The 18,631-nt window shown below is 43.4% G+C and overlaps 3 protein-coding genes across 3 annotated transcripts; 1 reads left to right on the forward strand and 2 right to left on the reverse strand.

Annotated features, from left to right (window-relative positions):
• Positions 1 to 2,077: 2,077 nt before the first annotated feature.
• LOC135256767 (bcl-2-related ovarian killer protein homolog A-like) lies at positions 2,078 to 11,353 on the forward strand. The gene is made up of 5 exons (XM_064338882.1): positions 2,078 to 2,664; positions 3,021 to 3,347; positions 4,704 to 4,832; positions 8,208 to 8,371; positions 10,542 to 11,353. Exons 2-5 carry the CDS (start codon positions 3,116 to 3,118, stop codon positions 10,665 to 10,667), a joined length of 651 nt encoding a protein of 216 aa, XP_064194952.1. The 5' UTR covers positions 2,078 to 2,664; positions 3,021 to 3,115; the 3' UTR covers positions 10,668 to 11,353.
• Positions 11,354 to 11,982: 629 nt separating this feature from the next.
• Positions 11,983 to 14,688, reverse strand: thap4 (THAP domain containing 4). The gene is made up of 5 exons (XM_064338883.1): positions 14,522 to 14,688; positions 13,893 to 14,049; positions 13,602 to 13,711; positions 12,922 to 13,025; positions 11,983 to 12,761 (listed from the first exon to the last, which is right to left on the reverse strand). Exons 1-5 carry the CDS (start codon positions 14,544 to 14,546, stop codon positions 12,645 to 12,647), a joined length of 513 nt encoding a protein of 170 aa, XP_064194953.1. The 5' UTR covers positions 14,547 to 14,688; the 3' UTR covers positions 11,983 to 12,644.
• Positions 14,689 to 14,828: 140 nt separating this feature from the next.
• LOC135257948 (thymidylate kinase-like) lies at positions 14,829 to 18,557 on the reverse strand. The gene is made up of 4 exons (XM_064341165.1): positions 17,812 to 18,557; positions 17,303 to 17,337; positions 16,827 to 16,970; positions 14,829 to 15,527 (listed from the first exon to the last, which is right to left on the reverse strand). The coding sequence occupies exons 1-4, from the start codon at positions 18,158 to 18,160 to the stop codon at positions 15,312 to 15,314; spliced, it is 744 nt and encodes a 247-aa protein (XP_064197235.1). The 5' UTR covers positions 18,161 to 18,557; the 3' UTR covers positions 14,829 to 15,311.
• Between the last annotated feature and the right edge of the window lie 74 nt (positions 18,558 to 18,631).

An 18,631-nucleotide genomic window follows, 5' to 3' on the forward strand; every position in this document is an offset into this window, starting at 1 on the left:
TGGGGAAAGGCACATTACACCCAATTTTTATAGCCTGAAAATAAACCTCTGAAGAACTACATTTCTGTAGGTGGTCTTCATTACATTACTGGCAGTTAGCAGATGCTCTTATCCAAAGCAGCTTCCACACCATTCTACATAGCATTTACATGGTATCGAACCTGCAACTTTTAGGTTACAAGACCAGTTCCTTACCCATTATACTACAGTCCACTGTTGGTCTTGTACAACAGGGTAAAAAGAATTCTCTTGGAATCTGTCCTGATAGACATAGACCATAGGGTCTCAGGGGTGTTTTGTGCTAACAGATATTCACATCTGGGATAGTCATTTCAGAATAATAAACAAACCTCACATTTGGGACACAGCACATCAAGGTTTGTGTTTTGGCTGTGAGTTGTTGTACACAAATAATTTTGTCTAGTTTTTCTCAGGCCATGACACAATTACTTTTTATGTGCATGATGTCCATGTGTCTTTTGTCTGTCTCCGAGTTTCTGATTATTGTTACATGTTTTTTATATGTATCACAAAGTAAAGTTGCAACATAGTAACCTGATGAGTTGCAGATGGATTGCCGTTGGTCATTGGTGGTTAAGAAGGCATCTAGTTACTCAAAAGACAAAACAACCTGTGGCCTCTAAAAAGGCTGTTTTTTTAAAGTTTTTTTTTTAAGATTATTTTTTTTAGAAATTATTATACACCATTATGCCGTTATATAACCCTATTGTTTGAATTGTAAAAAAAAAATAAAATTAAAAAAAATTGTGTATTGTGTCTATATGTCTTTTTTCATTAGATTGCATCGTCATGATAACCACAGACATGTCCTTTTTAAAATAATTAAGAGATATCGCCTTCGGAAACCAAGAACAGTTGCTGGTGTAAAACTGGTTTTGCACAATACTTAGACCCATATGTGTGACGTCACAATTTTAACCGAAAGGAAACCACCTTTCTTGCGTGAGAGGTGTTTTCCGCTGCGGATACAAGAGCTGTTTTGTCACCTACAGGCTTATTGGCATATTGATATGGCACACATCAGTAGTAGCCTACTGGATATCTTTAAATTCTCTGTGAGTTGAAACAAGAACGTGGCGTGTGCTTAAATAGCAACCATTTTAAGAAGTAGACCCCATTTACGTTGATAAAATAACACTTTATTAGATGTGAAAGCCTATGTAGGCTATGCTATTGCTCCTACAACATTTAGACAACACTGACCTCATTCAATACCTCCATGGATAAAGGTTCTGTTTTGAAAAGAGCTAAACTAGTTGTGCTTCCACTCTAGGCATATGTAGTGCCATGGTGAGGAAGGGCATATATATGACTACGAAGACTAACTGACGGGAAAATAAACACGTTTTTGGAGTACCCTGAAAACAGGTACGAAAAAGAGCTTGAAAAGGTACAAAATCTTTTGACACAGGGGTAGCACCCAATAGATCCTGGGTTTTCAACAGGGGGTCCTTGCAGGGGGTCCCTGGCCAGATTGATATGCATATTGATTTGGGAAATATTGCAATATATAAAACTTTTTAATATATATATCCTTTATAAAGTATGATGGAGGTCCCCTTGACAGACAATGCATTATTTATTTCAATTATCTAATAGATAATTCATTCATTCCTTGCTTAAAAGGTACTTATTAGCACCCATACAGAATATTGTATACTTTCAATGTATATTTGGGAAATATGTTCCTTAAAGAACACAAATGTATCTCCACTGTATCATTATTTTTGAGAGTTAAAATAAACCGTAGAGAAATGCCATAACCTACATAATTGCTGAAATGTTAATACAGCTAAATTAATCTGATCTAATAACCTAATTACCGAGAGAGGAGCAAAAATTAATCAAATATATTGGAAAATATATTACTCTTCATATCTTGCTAGTACAGCCGATCTGTAGCCTATGAACAGTTAAAACATGCTGTGTTCTGAATAAAAAACAAACGTGTTGTCGTGACAGGCCATTCAGGCATGCAAATGAACAATCTGACTAATGCTCGTGTGATAACTAGAACGCTTGCCTGCCCTGCACCGTTTCTTTATTAATGCTGTTGAAACCGTCTTTTAATTGTGATATTTTTCCCATTAATCTGGGAGGGGAGTTCTAAAGAATAAACTCCTAATTCGAGGGTCTAACATGAAAGGCGGAGCTCCGTGTTGGTTTAATCCTCGCTTCTAAGAAAGCTTGAATCATTTTCAGGAAGCTTAAGTTGGAAGAAGTCGGATTTCTGAGCACGGTCAACCTGTCCTACTCCTCAGTCTAAATACAGCAACACAACGCTGAAGACAGTGCGACTGCCCCTGGAGAATGGGATCGGCTTAGATAACCACGCGCAGATTGTGAAACCCAAGCGGCGATAAATGAATCGGATGTGCAGACATGACAAGCTCACGCGTGCAAAACTGATGCCTTTTAGAAACAATTTAGACTGGATTTAACTGTAAAATAACTGTATAATTTTGTCGAGAAAATCATTTCGTTTACCGCATAACATGTTACGTGATGGATTCAATTTGAGTGTAAGGAGTAGAACTGCGCTATAGGTGAAAGTGTGGGGTAACATAAGAAGTACCCTGAAACGGCATCGATTCACTGATCTCGGAATTGCTCTTTATTTGAAGAACTCAAAACACGTTGACGGTAGGTTGCAATCAAGTATGATCATTTAACGATAATAGGGGACTTTTTATTTCATACATTGTTGCTTTACACCTAAGTTGGATTAGAGGGCAACACGCATCGATTCGTTAGTTACATGTTCCAAATTGTGTTTAGCCTACCTGTTGCTCGTAGTCCAGCCACAACGCAACTTTTCTGAATTGCATTCTTTATCCGTCCTAAAATTAGGCATAGCTTTTTGTCTAGTGTTGTGCGCCTTAAATCTATTAGAAACTAAACATTTAGTTCACTAAAGCTACGTTTTTGCAACCATAAGATACGAGATCCCTTTGGTTTGAGGAAATTGTTGGGCATTAGTGATTTTGTATTTCTTTCAGGGAGACAACCATTTTGTATATTCCGGTGAAGAAATAAGAGACAGATAAGAAACGTTAAGTGGATATTGGTGGATTATTCCTGACAAAGAGAGCGCATGAGGGACATGGAGATGTTGCGCCGCTCGTCAGTGTTCGCTGCCGAAGCGATGGATGTATTCAACCGAACCCCAACGGACAAGGAACTGGTGTCCCAAGCGAAGGCTCTCTGCAAGGACTACATTCATTCCAGGCTGAATAGGGCCGGGATTGGCTGGTCCAAACCCGAGCAGAGCCTGTCGGTAGCCGGGGGAATGCTTGGGGAGGTGTCTTCTATCCTTCTTTGGTTAGGTAAGAAAGCAATGCGTTTTATGGGAAATGCAACCATGCAACCCATATAATTTAGAGTTGTGTCTCTGTTCTTGACTATTTTCCTTTCTGCACGTTTTCAGTGGAATGATTTACACCTCGCCCACCCTAGCTTTAATCATATCTTTGCATGGGAAATTGTAAACACCTGGTGAATTTCGGACTGCTCTCTAATGTAAGCAAATTCTTGCTAATGGGTCTGTAATGGTGCTTGAATGTAAGCCAGGTTCAAAGCATGCACACTGTAGTGTATACAGTCTGGCTGGCTGGTGGGGTTTCTTTATCTTGTGTTATATTAGCTTCATCTGAAGACTGCCAGCTGGATTGCAACATGCTTAGTGTGCTAAGGTTAGGCAGAGTGTTTTCCTGTTGCTTGGTGTTCCCTCACGCTGTAGCTGTCAAACTGCTGACCTCACACTTGCTGTAGCAACATGTGCCACTTACCGCCTCCTCTGTAGCCACCCCCCCCCAACCCTGCTGAAACAGAGGAAGGATTAAGTAAGGCCTCACCCTGCTTTGTTTTCTCTTGTACACTCTCGACATTACATCCTTTGCTGTATGGTTCTGCTTGTTTGACTTGCCATTTCACAAACGGCCATTTGAAAGGTCTAGCACCCATCAGACACAGAGTGCTGTGCTCCTGTTGGAGCTTTAGAGAACACTCTTAAACAGAAGGTTCCTCTGACACCAGTGCTATTCTGCTTTATTTTACATCTCCTCTCGTTTGCTCTGATACCAAACCTGCCGTGAGAAGCTGAGCAAGCAAGATTGTAGACTCAAATGGCAGTGGTTATCTGAGCTTCATTTGTGGACCAGTGACCACACTGTTTCATCAAGTGGAGCTGTATATGCCAATTTTATGGAATGTAGCAGAAACAATACGTAGCCTATATGTTGTTTTTGTTGATGTTGTAAATAAACCGGGTGAAATACAGCATGATACTCCCCAAAGGCCACTCTTAGGTCTTGATTAAGATCAGCACCAACCGTGGACTACAGAGGAATTTAAAGCCGTTTTCTTTTGACCATCTTCTGGCTGGGGCTCTTGCAAGGCTACTGACTCAAATTGTATATTTCAGTTGGATCCAGCTACCTTCTCTCTGCAGAACTTAACGCATCCCTGCTCTTTTGTGCTTTCACCTGCACAGGGTTGCCTGCTCGACCTGTCGTTCTAGTGTTTTTTCTCTTTGAACTTCAAGATTTAATTTTATCTAATAGCAACAGGTTGTGCACAAATGTATGTTTGTGCATGTTTGCATGCCAAACTAGGAAGGGCGGTAACATTTGCCTGTCTAATTTGTGAACGGTTAAACACTTGTCGCACTCCTTGCATCACAGGTGATGAGTTGGAGTACCTGCGGCCGACTGTTTATCGCAACGTGGCGCGGCAGCTCAACATCACCGTGACGTCGGAGAACGTGGTGTCTGATGCCTTCCTGGCAGTGGCTGATGAGATCTTCTCTACCGGTGAGTTGCTGCCAGGGGGCTGGGCTTCTAACTCAAAGGCTTTAGGAATGGGTACCTAATGGTGCATTGCTGCTGTACCATTGACTAATGTACTTAAAGGAAAATACCCAGTTGTATAAATGGATACATAGCTATGGATATGTTATGATACAGATATGATGCTGTTGACAGCAAGAGATGCAAGCCTACTCAGCCAGAGGTCCCCCTCTAATCATTCACCTGTTGCTTTTCTAAGAGTGGCCTCAAATCCTGTAGCAGGCATTCATTTGCAAACTCAACCACACAGACACAGTTGTACAAGGAAAATGGCTTCTGGTAACCATGTGAACAAGTGATCTATAGCAGTGGGTGTGCACAAATGGTCCTCATGGCAACTGGTTTAGCTTGCAAACATCAGACTTGCAAGCATCCTCGATTCATTGCTGGTAATACGTTGAAGATGCAATGCCTTGTGGGAGTCTAGCTGTGGTTAATATGATTTTGCAAGTGGGTGCTGCAGAATTCTTGCATAGGACTTACAGTAAAAGCTGCCGAAATAGCTTTGGGTTAGCATAGATCGGTTAGTTTTATTCCGGTGGGAAGGGAACCCAAGGTCATCTGTCCAAGTACTAAGCCTTTCTCCATTCTACAAAGATAAAAATAGAGCCCCATTATGACTTTTCTTGTTGCATATTTGTCTGGACTGGAAGGCTGGCCTGTATGAAGTCGAGATTAGTATGTCAGAGAGCATCATGGGATTTCTCTTGCGCAAACAAGCTCTTGCGGCCAGAGAGATTTCTTCCTTCTGCGCTGGCCTCTTTGGGGGGAGGGGGGGGGGTTGTTAAGGTGGGCGGAGTCAGCTGTCCACAGGAATGATCATTTCTTGTAACATTTAGTTCTTAGGGGAAAAACTGTTGTGTGAACTTCAGAGATCTCCCTGTATCTGCTCTCAATGGAAGAAGATGAAAGAGCAGTTGGGAAAGCTCCTGGGATTAGTGAGCAGGGTAGGGAGGGCCAGGCTGAGATGAGCCAGGATTGCTCAGACGGGTGAAGCTCTACCCTGCGGGGGGCCCTGCTGGACACGCAGAGTCCACAGGGTGACTGTGGCGTGTCCGACGGGAGTGTTCTACCACCAGCCATTTTTTTTGTCTTAGGTGCCACTTCTCAGAAGTGCAGAGTTAACCACAATGAGGCGGCTGGGTAACTGTGATATCATCCGAGGTTCACTTGAGCTGGCATGTAGCTCAGCCCTGGCCTTTAACGCCGTCGGCCTTAAAGTGACGAGCAGAGCGGAAGCCGCAGGATGTTCATCGCAGTCATGCATCGTTCACATGACTCGCAGGGAAACCCCTGTTGCATGAAGATACTGACAGAGAAATGTCATCTTGTTTCTTGTCAGGAGTCTCAGTAAAACTTCTGCTTAGGAGCATTAAGCAGTGTGTTGACCTCATCTTTTCTATGCATTCTAACCGAAACCTCAAAATTTAAATTAAGACAGTAAATTGCTGAATAACATTGAAATGATTGGATTTGGGAACATAGTCCTATACTGGCTGTATTGTAGTACGTGTGTCTTATCAGAGAGTCTGGCTGAAGGCTTTGGGAGGAACTGGACTGTGCTTGTGCCCTGCCCCCCTCCCTGCATGCCAGGGAGGAAGCTGGGGGAGGAGACATGGGGTTCACCTCTGGGCCGAACGCCAAGACCTCCCCCATTCACCCTCACCCCTGCTCCTCCTCCCTCTCTGTGCACTCTCTCTCCTCTCCTTCCCTCTCTCTTTTTCTGTGCTTTTTCCATGCTGTTTCTGTACAACTCTGGGCAAGTGTCTTAATCTGTTCACCCCAGCTGGACACTGTTGGGCTCCTTGTTTGGAACTTGGCACTTAAGTCAGTAGTTGAATGACATTAAGCCCCTTAGAGCTGGAAAAAAGATTGAGTCAGATGTATGCCCTAATAGCCTGGTCACTGAAGTCCACAAGGCAGTTTATGGATGCTAAAATGTGGTGGAATGGCAGACCTCAAGCTATCCTGAGATCTATCTCTGGAATCGGTCCATCATCGTTTTTCCTGAATCAAACGGAAAAGGCGATTCCTCATTTTTTTCCTTGGAATCATTGCTTGCTCTCAGATGAAGAAAGCTCTTCATTTGTCGCCCCTCTACAAAAATAGATGGTATGGTAACCATAACAGCGAAAGCATGAACATTTATTTGCGGCACGCTCGACACCCTCGCGTTGTCTAGACCAGAGAAGCTGATACAGCTTCAGCTTTGGCTGTCGGTCTCATTTAACGAGACTGCTGATTTGCTGATGGAGATCGTCACAGGTGTTTCATGTGGCAGACGTGACACGAAGGGAAGAGAATGAGTCACGCATGTCTGGATAGCCTGTCATGCATGGTAGATTAAGGGTGGGGGGGGGGGAGACAAATAATCATGTGAAGAGAATGTTTTCCCACAGATATGGGATAATATTATTCTGGGATTGTGGTCTCCTGTTTTAGAGCTTGAAATACTGCTGTTTTTTATGTCTCTGTTGAGAAAAGGCAGTGAGCCAACAAAAGCTACAGGAACTATGAGGAAGACCCCTTGATGTCTTATCACACAGAAAGCCTCTGGGTAATACTGCTCACACCTTTGAACTCGGTTGGAGCTACGTTTATTGCATCAGCCATCTTTAAATAGGGACAAAAACATAATGTCCATGGAGTAGATTGCCTTTTGCATAGACTTGTAGGTGGAGAAAGCAAACGCCTAGCACATCTGGTCAGTCTAATGCAGACATGCAAGGAAGGTTTGTTTTCTTTAGTTTTATCAGGGTATTTATTGCAACACTTGGATGTTGAATTTGTGACCTCATCCAATCTTTATGAGGTCCGCTTATGTAACAGCCCTGCTGCAATTTAATTATTTTTTATGGGCCACTTCCTCTGCTTTTGCAAGACTTAATCAGGGAGCACCTTTATGGGCGCGCTGCTAGGCTTGGCACAAAAAGTAAACGGGTATACAGTCTGCATTCACTTGGTTTACACAAGATATTGCTGTCTCCCGTTTTTTTAAAAAACTCATCGGCCACTGAACCTCGGCTCACAGCCTCCTGACACACAAGATTAACTGCAAACATGATTAATTAGGTTGATTCATTATTCATTTTCATATTGCTGTGAGAACAGAGGAATTCAGTTTAAGAGGACTGGGCCTCCAGACACGGAAAGGAACAGTTTGCAAAGTGAAAGGACAAGTGAGACGTCAGTGATTTAAATGTGAACAAACTAGATTAGCGCCGTGTCTTTGTGTGCTTACTCGCCCATAAAACGCGTACAAAGCGTGCTTGCTTGGTACAAGATGTCACACGGTGCCGTCGCAGGGTGATGATGTCACAATGTCCATCCTTTCTGTAGGGGTCACGTGGGGGAAAGTGGTGTCCCTGTACGCGGTGGCAGGCGCTCTGGCCGTGGACTGCGTCCGGCATGGCCACCCAGCCATGGTGCACACCATTGTGGACTGCTTCGGCGAGTTTGTGCGCAAGAGCCTGTCCCCCTGGCTGAAGAAGAGAGGCGGCTGGGTAAGTGAGCCTTGTCGCAGGAACGATGGGTTTTAGCAGTTTAATTTTTAACAATCAGTCGATCACGACTGAGATTGTGTTTTTGCTGATGATTATTGGGTTACGCCATCAGCTAATCGAGTGGAACCGGTAGTCAGTGGATTTTGTCTCGGCCTACGCCTCCCTCCTCTCCCTCCACTTTCTTATCCTCCTCTACATCGTCGTCCTCCCACTCTTTCTGGCTGTGGAACTGGTTTATTGGTCTCCTCTTCCTGATAAGTTTCTGCCTACCCTCTCTCTATTTCTTCCTTGAAATGTCAGGCCGTAACTATTACATAAAATTCTTCGCTACTGGTCGTACAAGGTTGGGAGAATCTACCCGTTCCTCACTCGCTACTTTGCCTAGTGTCTGGTTCAGGCGCTGGTCCTCTCCAGCCTTGGCTACTGCAGCTCTATCCTCTGGCCTCCCTGCCTCTGCCATCAGATCTGGGGCTGCTCCTCCAGAACATTGCGGCTATAACTGTTCATACTTTAAAACCTTGGTGCTAGCCTGCCAGGCTATCAAGGGGACTGCCCCTTCATAACTTAAGAAGATAATCCAACTGCACACACCAGCCAGACCACTCCATTTCACAACTTTGAAATGTCTGAATCCTTCCCATCTCCCAGCCTCCACATACCAGTCATATCTGCTGTCTGTTCTGACCCCTCAGTGGTGGAATGAGCTTCCCACAGCAGCCAGAACAGAACAGCAGAGAGAGACGTTGGGCATTTTCTGATGCACACTGACGACTTTGCAAAGAGGTCTTTTCACTTGTGTTTGTGCTGAAAGCCACTCAAAGAGCACCTGCTAAAAGAGCAGCACACCAAACTGTCACGGTGAAGATGACAACTGAAGCTTTGTATTTAATGCAGTCAGTTGTTAAGGCCAAACGTTGAACGAACCCAGGCTGGGGTTTCTTCGCTTCACAAATTGAAGGGGAAATGCAAATGCAGTGGGATTCACTATTCACTAAATGATTGATGTCCCAGGTGATAAACCCAGCACCGTGAAGCATAACTCCCACAGTCATGGGACCACACTGTTGTCACAGATGCAGCCTCGGTTTTTTTTGTCAGGGTTTGTACGCCCACTCGCGTTTCCCTTTCACTATTAGTCACTCAGACTGAGACGTCTTTTGTTCAGTACCAGCCAGGTGAGAGGAAGTCAGTGTTATTTTACACACACATTATTTGTTTGCATTTCAGTGGATATTGAATTTTGGAGACTTTTGTGAGTTGGTGCCAACATTTTGTTCTTAGGTAGGCAGGGCGAAAACAATTGGGCCCCACTGCGGTCATGAGCCGCAACCCCAGCCTTACACCCTCCTCCCACTTCCCTCCAAACCAGTACTGCTGCTGTAGCTACCACCACGCCCTTCATTATTCGCTGAGGCAGTGAGCCCAGCTTGCCCTGTCTTGTTTACCATTTATTTATGAAGGTTAACTCCCATACACTGGAACTGATGTTCAGCAAGGAGAAACTATTTCGGAAAAGACTCTGCCAAGACGCACAAACGAAACATCCAATAAGGGCGTGTGGACAGTGCGGAGCTTCTGACTGAGGTTTTTTTTTTAAAGGAGCGACGCTTGGCAGGACGCCTCTTGCCCAGATCTGCGCGCTCCGCTCTTCAGGCAGAGTCGGGAAGCGAACAAAGACCTCCGCAGTAGGGGAGAAACGGCTCGTTTGTAGCCGGGTGGCAGGCCGCATAAATAACGCGAAGGATTCAAGACGGAAGGGCTTCGTAAAAGCCCCCCCGCCGTGCTCGATTAACAACGGCAACGGCGGTTGTTCCAGCCCTCCCTCCCTCTACGGCAATGACGTCAACTGCCGTTTTCAAATTCTACGATTGCGTAACAAACCACCGTGCTCTTGCGCCTCACGCCTTTACCCTGCAGTCACCGAGGTGTGTTGAAACTTGTTAAGGTGACGGTCATAACCTGTAGCTGTAAAGCTTTTATGTACTGCAGTCTTAGGCACTTCCTCATCTTCTGGTGATTATCAACTTGATCAGGTGATGGAGGCCCTGTTGCAATGGATTCAAAGAACAGGAAGCACGTGCTTCAGTGGTATATTTTTTGAAAATTAATCTATTTTTTTTTTAAAGTTTGCGGTATTCTAATGTGTCTTCGTCTCTCTCTTCCCCCTCAGGAGGACATTACAAAGTGTGTGGTGAACTCTGATCCCCGCTTTTGGTCTCACTGGCTGGTCTCTGCAGCCTACACCTGTGGCCACTACCTGAAAGCTGTGGTCTTCTACCTGTTAAGGGAACGATGAGGGAGGCTGGAGGCGAAGTGGGGTGGGACGGGAGAGGAAGGGCCTCAGTCGCACACACGGCTTTTGCCCGTCATTGCTGGAAGAGCACCTCCCCACCAGCACACTCCAAAAATCAGTTTATACTTCCTACAGCTTATTGCCAGGTGACTTGTCGCAAGCAAAGGACGTCCATAAACTTTGTCCAAGGAACACTCTTGAGACCATTCGCCACCGTCTCTATTGCGGAACACCAAGATGTCGTGTTTTTTTTTTAGCTTTTACTTTTTTTATGTTGCCTGGATATCTGGGAGCATTGTGGAGCCAACCCCATCATTTCTGTATCCTGTTTCCTGTGAGTTGTGTGTTCTTGATGGCACTACACTACTGTGCAAGGCTGATAAGCTCACTCATAAAAACACTTCACTGCCAAAGCAAAAAGGAAGCTAGCGCATTGGTCAAGTACTACGACTTCACGTATGAATTTGCAAACTGTGGGTTGCATGCTTAGAAGTTTCACTTTTTATTTTTTAAATTATACTTGTGGATAAGGAGGGCCCTTGTGTCGCTACAGTGTGCAGCAGTGTGTCAGGGTTGTGGGGTCTGAAAAAGCTATGGTCTATTAATTTTATTCTATGAATAACTAGTGTCACACATTTGGTATGAAATGCCGAATGACAATAATAAAAAATACCTTTTTAAAAAAACGACTTATGATTTTCTGGATGTTTGTGTGGCAACAGCCAAGAATGTGAAGGAATGAAAACTTCCAAAATTATATTCTTGTGATATCCTATTTCTTTACTGCTATATTGTACCAAAACCATTCAAATTTCATGCCCAGCATGCAGCTGACCATGTCCAATTCCCAGCCTAATTTGCAATATCCAATTAACTATTTGTAGCTGCAGTGATTCAGAACAATGAAGACAGCTGCGGTTCTTCCCCGAAATGTAGTGTCAGCATCCTGTTTCTTTTCACACCACAGCCCACAGCCAAGTTCACATACTCGAGTCAGAAGACGTCTGGTGGCCTTTGGCATGCAGTCGACGGTTTGACCTGATTGACCAGCAGGGGTCGATAGAGAGCAATGAAACGGAGACTCCTAACCAACTGAACACTCCCATACTTTGGGAGACGCAATTGCCCATTATGTATCTTCCTATGGGGCTACTGGCTGGTCGATGTGGTCTGATATAGAACGAATTCAGACCGAGACCGTGGGGCTCATCCGTGCACCACAATGAGGTGCCTTAACCATATGAGCCACCCGGCAGGCCCCTATCTTCATGGAAATTTAACAGAAAAAATATGAGCAGGGAAAAAAGACAAGATCATAGTTAGTCATCAGCCACTTTTTATTCTGCCACATAACCCATTTAAATTGCCCATAGGGTTTGGAAGGCCACAGTCTCTGATTAAAATATTGAGTTTGAAATGGAGAGGGAACATTTTCAAATTGCAAATAACCACACCACCAAGCCAGCTGAAGGGGATGGGTATAAATCGAGTTTGGACGGCTTTAACAAAAAGCATATCTTGCAAACATTGAAGCTCTTACAGTGACACAAAAAAGGATTCAAACTATGGAAATAAACAAGTCAATTCAGTCCCAACAGCTAGTTAGTATGATTTTGTGAAATCTACCGCATGGATGAGGATGTGGACAACTCTGGCCCTGGTGTTAATGCCTATGGTGCATTACATTTGCAGTTATCTTCACAAGATCTATTGTGTGACTAACATTTGTATTTCTCTTCGAAGCTTTGAAGGTCACATTGCACAAGCCATCAGAACTGACAAAAGCTCTCTGCTGAATGAGAATATTTAATGAAGGATGCAGCAAATGAAAGAAAACATCTAGCAGAGTGTAAGTGATGCGTGATTAACAGAGCCTATCAAATAATTCACGTGAACGCTGAGCTAAACAACTGTGCGTCACACCAAACCCGGGGGCAGGGCGTGTGAAAGATTCTCCACCCCCCTCGAACCCGCGCCCTGTCAGGAGGACCTGCGGTACGTGATGTGCAAATGCTGCGTCAGGGGTTGGTCGCTCGTAGCCATGGAGACCGTCTGTTCTAGTCTGCCGTCCCCCCTCAGTCGGAACTCCCTGTGGATCTGAGGGAGGGAGAAGCATACAAGTTACAATAAAAGAATGAAGTCGGCACTGAAATTTGAATCGATCGTTTAGAACATTTGCATGGAATGCGCATATTAAAAACAATATTAATCCGCAGGCACATGACCATACTGGGAGGGTTAGGTTGTTTTGCAATACCTGCTGAACGTGAGGTTCCTTTGAGAAAGAGGTTCTGGCCAGTGCATGGGTCTGCAGGGACACCTGCTGACCGGTGAGCTCCCCCTCCTCAATTTCCACCAGTCCTGAAAACATGCATGCATGTTGGACACACGCGCGCGCCCACACACACACCCATGATAATTCACTGCCCAGGTTTCCCTCTAATTCAGCCCCACCACTCAAATGTCACAATGTAGTAGACATCTTACATTTGTCTCCATCGTTCATTTATTGGTCATCACTCAGTTTGCTAGAAAATGGTTCAAATTTCATCCCAAGGAAAGAAGTACCTATTCATCCCTAAAAGTTAACAGTGACAGGATAAATGTCTACAAGAGAAACAGGAGACTATATAAGGATACATGTGTTTCCCGACCTGGATTTATCTGTCTGGCGGCTTAAATTTCTCTTCAGCTCTGAATACCTGAATGTCAGTTGCCATCCTAAGTGAACCACTGTAAACACTAATTTAATTTCAGGTGACCGGAATCTTTGGAGGACTACAAATGACTAACAGACCAGCCATAAATATTTGGATTGAAATCTAACCATGTCATTGTCACGCATTGTCACATCTTGTGAAATACTATGTATATTCCTGTTTTGCACACTACAGTCAGTAGTATATGAACAATATTTAGGTTATTTTATAGGCCTACCTGAGTTCTGAGCGATGATGAAAGCCACCTTGTTTGTACCTGGCTGAAGCCTGATAAACCCACACTCTCTGTGCATAGGTTTTTTACTCTCTGTATGGAAGGCATTAAACCTGCAGGAAAACAAATGTTTTCATCACTATGAGTCTGAGACACATATCAGTGAGATTTCCGTAGTCAAAACTGAATAACGTGTATAAATTGTTTTGTGTTTTTCATGCTTGTACTGTAAGCCAAGGGCGGGCCAGCATGTGTGTTATTCAGAAGAACATTTGTTATTGAGGGTCTGCGCACATGAAGTTGATGACGGGCTGGCCCACGTGGGTGAAGTGCAAAGTCTCCGAGTAGCGGAAAGGCGGGACGGTGGGAAAAGAACCCTCCCCGGGCTCGTCCGACTCCCAGGAGCCCAAGAGCCAGTCCAGTGCCAGTACCGCTGGATTCAGGAGGGGCGCTGCAAGCGAATGGAGAGTTCAACTGAGGACACTCAGTGTGCGCAAGCACCAGGAAACCGGGATATCGCAGATTTCGAACATTTTGAAGTTACCATAACAATTATAAGTAGCCTAGGTCCGCCAAGCTCACAAATAATGTAGTGTACGCCTAACATAAATTTCGGAAATATACTGTATAGCCTACCCAGCAAACAGTAGCCTACGTAGCCTAATTGTTTGATCAGGCAATGCAACCTCGGATAAAGTATACCTTTCAGTAATGATTAGCTACCAGCCACAGTATTCCGAAACAGGAAGTGTTATGAAAAGGTTATCTATGTTTTAAAGCTACATTAGATTGTCAAATGCAACTAGCAACTGACGAATTACTGACATTAAAAATTTACTTTCATTTTCTTCGCTGAAATACAATAGCCTACGTTAATTCTTGCTAACGTCAGTTTGGCTACAAAATGAAAAGTCATCCTTTACCTGATTGTTGAATGGGACAAGCCATTTAGAAAAAAATAAAATAATAAATTTAAGGATTAATTTTTCAATCTGTACTAGTCAGCCAGGATACATAATGCGGCAAAACCTGATTTGTAGGTTTATATTTACATTCACCACCACCGATCACAAACGAAGCTTTCATCAGATGCATGTTGGGAAATGTAGTCATTATGCGAATCTGCGCAGACGCATTTACGTGAGCCAGCTTCTGACCAAGGAGTTTGCAGTAGTTCACTTGTTGGACAGATTACACACTGTTTTAGTGCAAGACGTATATCATATGTAGACATATATGTATTTCCTTTTTGACATATTGAATTTCATGAACCTACGCTTTAAGATTGTTTATAATCGGGCACTGCAGATTTAACAGGAATATATATATATATATATATATATATATATATCCGAGTGTAAGTGCAGAGAAGGAAGAGGTCCACATGTATCCACAAAAAATGTTGATAAAATGTTCACCGTTTTGCAATTCAAATAAAAATAATTACTTGAAATGGCCTAATTGAAGATGGTATGGAGTATATTGTGAATTAATTGCTTTATTGGTAATCAAGGACAATACCTGAAAACGAGACTGATAATCAGTTTCTGGCCCCACCAATTTTCAGCTCACCAACTGCAGGTGCACAGGACCCAGTTCAGGGATGCGCTGTGTGATTCTCTTGCAAATTAAATATTTTATAAATATATACAGTCTGCTGTCCCTAACCCTAACCCTAACCCTATTCAAATATGCTCTTTGCGCTGGGTGACTCTAGCGGTGGTTTCCCACCTGCCAGTTGAGGGAGGGCTCCTTCTTGAACTGCTGGAACCTCCGTAGCACAGACTTCTGGAGGTCACTGGTCTCACAGCGCTCAGCCCTGAACTCCCCCCGCTGTGCTGCCACCGCAGGGCTCACCTGCAGGTACACCACCAGGTCTGGCTTGGGCAGGCCCACATCTGGGCTCGTACGCCACTCTATACCGAAGCCCTGTGTGCACACAGTGGAGGTGTGCATCGTCTAACAAGCACCGCTTCAGCCAGCCTTCCTTCTCACACACTCGGCTCATTTTTTTCACACTGACATCCAGCCATTAGACAACCTGAAAGCAAACCTGGGTCAAATACTTTTCTATGCTTTACTGATCTTGTCTGGTGTATTGGAACCAATGAAATACTCTCAACAAGTGCAAACCCTGCCTTCTGGTCATATTGGCAGGCTCAATTAGGCCAGGCAAGATCAAGAGAGCACAGAAAAGTATTTGAACCCAGGTCTACCAGAAAGCCACTCCCAGTTTACTCATGAGTTCTGTTCCCGACAAACTGTCCTACTAGACAGGATGACCTGCCCACTCAAGTCTGCAACTGTGGATGCAGCTTGACGTTTTTCACCTTGCTGCCAGTAACAGTTACTCCCACTCACAATTCTATGCAACCTTGTAATGAAATAGAAAATCCGCTCTGCTAGCAAGATAGATAATCTCAAGTGTGTTCTGTTCATCACACTTTTATTTTTCAATAGTCTAGATAAGACAACGAGAAGATGAAAAAGTGAAATATTTCAACTTTGACCACAAAACAAATTGGATTTTCACTTTCCAAATAATGACTCCCTTAGTAGAAAAGGCTGCCTTGCCAAAAGAAGTTTTCCTAAATGGAACTTTACAATTCCCCACAGAACAAATCTTCCCGCAAAGATTTCACCACGTTACTAAGAGACAGTGTAGCCATATCATGGAGACAATTTAAAATGCGTTTGGCATCAACAAACTTAACAGTGTTTTATCCAGTATTTTTATTGCACGATTAAAGATTCTTTCTAAAGGTTTGATCACCAAGGGGCATGCTTGCGACCAAGACATTACACAATAACTAAGATGCTAAAAAACCAGTGCCTGTATAAACATGTTGTATCAAATGGCAAAAAGTTTCTAATTAGTCGAAATGAGTACAATGTTACTTTTAAGGTTCTACTCAAGTTTTTAACAAGCTTGTCAAATTTCAACTGGGGATCAAATATAAGGCCTAGATATTTGACTTTTGTCACCTGTAGCATATAGACAGGGGATACCTGATCCTCAATCAACCCTAGTCAGTTTATAAATGTAGACCTATGCTCTCACAATTAATCTTCATGCTCATTTTAATATTCTGTCATTGAGTCCTATAAAAACGATATACACTGAAAAAGGCTATTTTACAGACCCTAAGGAAATAAGTGGCAGCTTTTTACCTCCAGTAAGACCAGCTGCACCTCTGATACGCTCAACCTCCAAAGCTATCAACTTACCGGCTTGGCGCTGGTGAATGCCACACCTGAGAAGGTGTACCTGTCCACCACCAGACTGATGCCTTGCTGTAACTTCTGCCTCATCCTACCTGGGACAGAGGGGAGATCTGAGTCAGATACACAGCGCAAAGCAGGGGCATCCACCTACACCATACAAGACCAATAGACTTGGTGACATAGCTCAGGAGGTAAGAGTGGTTGTCTGGCAGTCGGAGGGTCGCCGGTTCGATCCCTGGGCGTCAGTCCAATGGTACCTTGCATAGCAGCCTTTCACCATTGGTGTGAGTGTGTGTGTGAATGGGTGAATGAGAGGCATCAATTGCGCTATATAAATGCAGACCATTTAAGACTGACAGACCTACATCACTGCAATTTTGTTCAGCACCAGAGTCAGCAGTGCATATCCTCGAGAATTTTCATAGAAACATGTTAATAACCAAGCTTACCTATCTCTGTAGTTCTGTCTGTAGAAATACCAGGTCTTCACAATATGCCAGGGAAGCCTCTTTTTCTTTTTTGTTTACAAAGAAAAAGAGGTGAAAAAGAATACAAATCTATAGAAGCAGAAAAACTACATCACAAAACACTACTACTTTATCTGAGAAAAACTATGAACCATTTCAATATATTGATGCTTTGCGGTATGTGCATTTACTAGCATTTCAAGGACACAAATTTGAATACCCTGCGCTTGACTCAATTTCCCAGAAGCACCACTGTGCGTAGTGCCCGGCTTATCTTGTCCGGGTCTCTACTGGAACAATATTTTCTCTATTTCTTCCAGATTCTGCAATGTTCGTAATTCCCTGGCAACTTTGATGGTTCTACAGATTTGATCATTTAACTCAACCAGTGCAAATAAAGACCTAAATCTGCTCTGTTTACAACAAATTAGCTATCTGCAAGACAAAGACACCACCTCACCCGAATGAAGGCAGAAAATAAATCAAAATTTCCAGGTAATCTTCCAGGTAAACATTTCAGCTGGTCGACCAACTGTTCTGGAGCGCCTGGACAAGCTTCTTGCACTGCTTAGTCTTTCTGGCCCAGTCCACCCCTTCCAGTTCAATTAGAGCCCCTCTTTCTACATGGCGCATTTCAATTAGCAGGCCTATCTGTTTCCTTAATCTGGAAATAATAAGTAAGTAGGCTATCGGATGCAAACAGTGTAAGCAAGCCATTCGGGTCTTTCCAACCAACGCGTTTTTCTTGTTTTGGGTAGACTCAAGTTCACTTGCCACGCAGCAGGATGGGGAAACGTTCTCGTGCTGTGAAAGACCCGTAAAACTCTGATTTGTAAGCACATCACAAGAGTAACTCTCTGGAAAATACATGAACTATGTATTACGTTATTGAACTTTACAATAAAAAAGTGTACTACCTGCAACATACAATGTTTATTGAAATATTACTCAATTACAATATATACTGCATTTCAAGTGGAAAGTGCATGGCTTTTTTTTGTCAGACTGCGCCACCTACTGTTCAGAAAATCCAATTCTGAGTTATTGTGTTCATGCCGTTCATGCACAGTGGCATACTATAGTGCAGGGGTACACAAACTTTTTCAGCGATGTCCCAAATATATTAATGAATGCTTTTCGAGACCCAAACTGATGTAATTTTCATTAATAACCATTGTTTAGTGTAATTTCGGGGTAAATCATAATGATTTCACGACTTAATAGATATCACCCTAACATTATGTCGCGACCCAGTTTGTGCGCTGCTGCTGAAGTGTTTTTTGTAATGTTTCTAAGATTAAAGAACAAAATGATTATGAGTTATGTTCTTGATGATCTTGA

Source organism: Anguilla rostrata, chromosome 6 (assembly GCF_018555375.3).
Source record: "Anguilla rostrata isolate EN2019 chromosome 6, ASM1855537v3, whole genome shotgun sequence".
NCBI classification, from domain to species: Eukaryota; Metazoa; Chordata; class Actinopteri; order Anguilliformes; family Anguillidae; genus Anguilla; species Anguilla rostrata.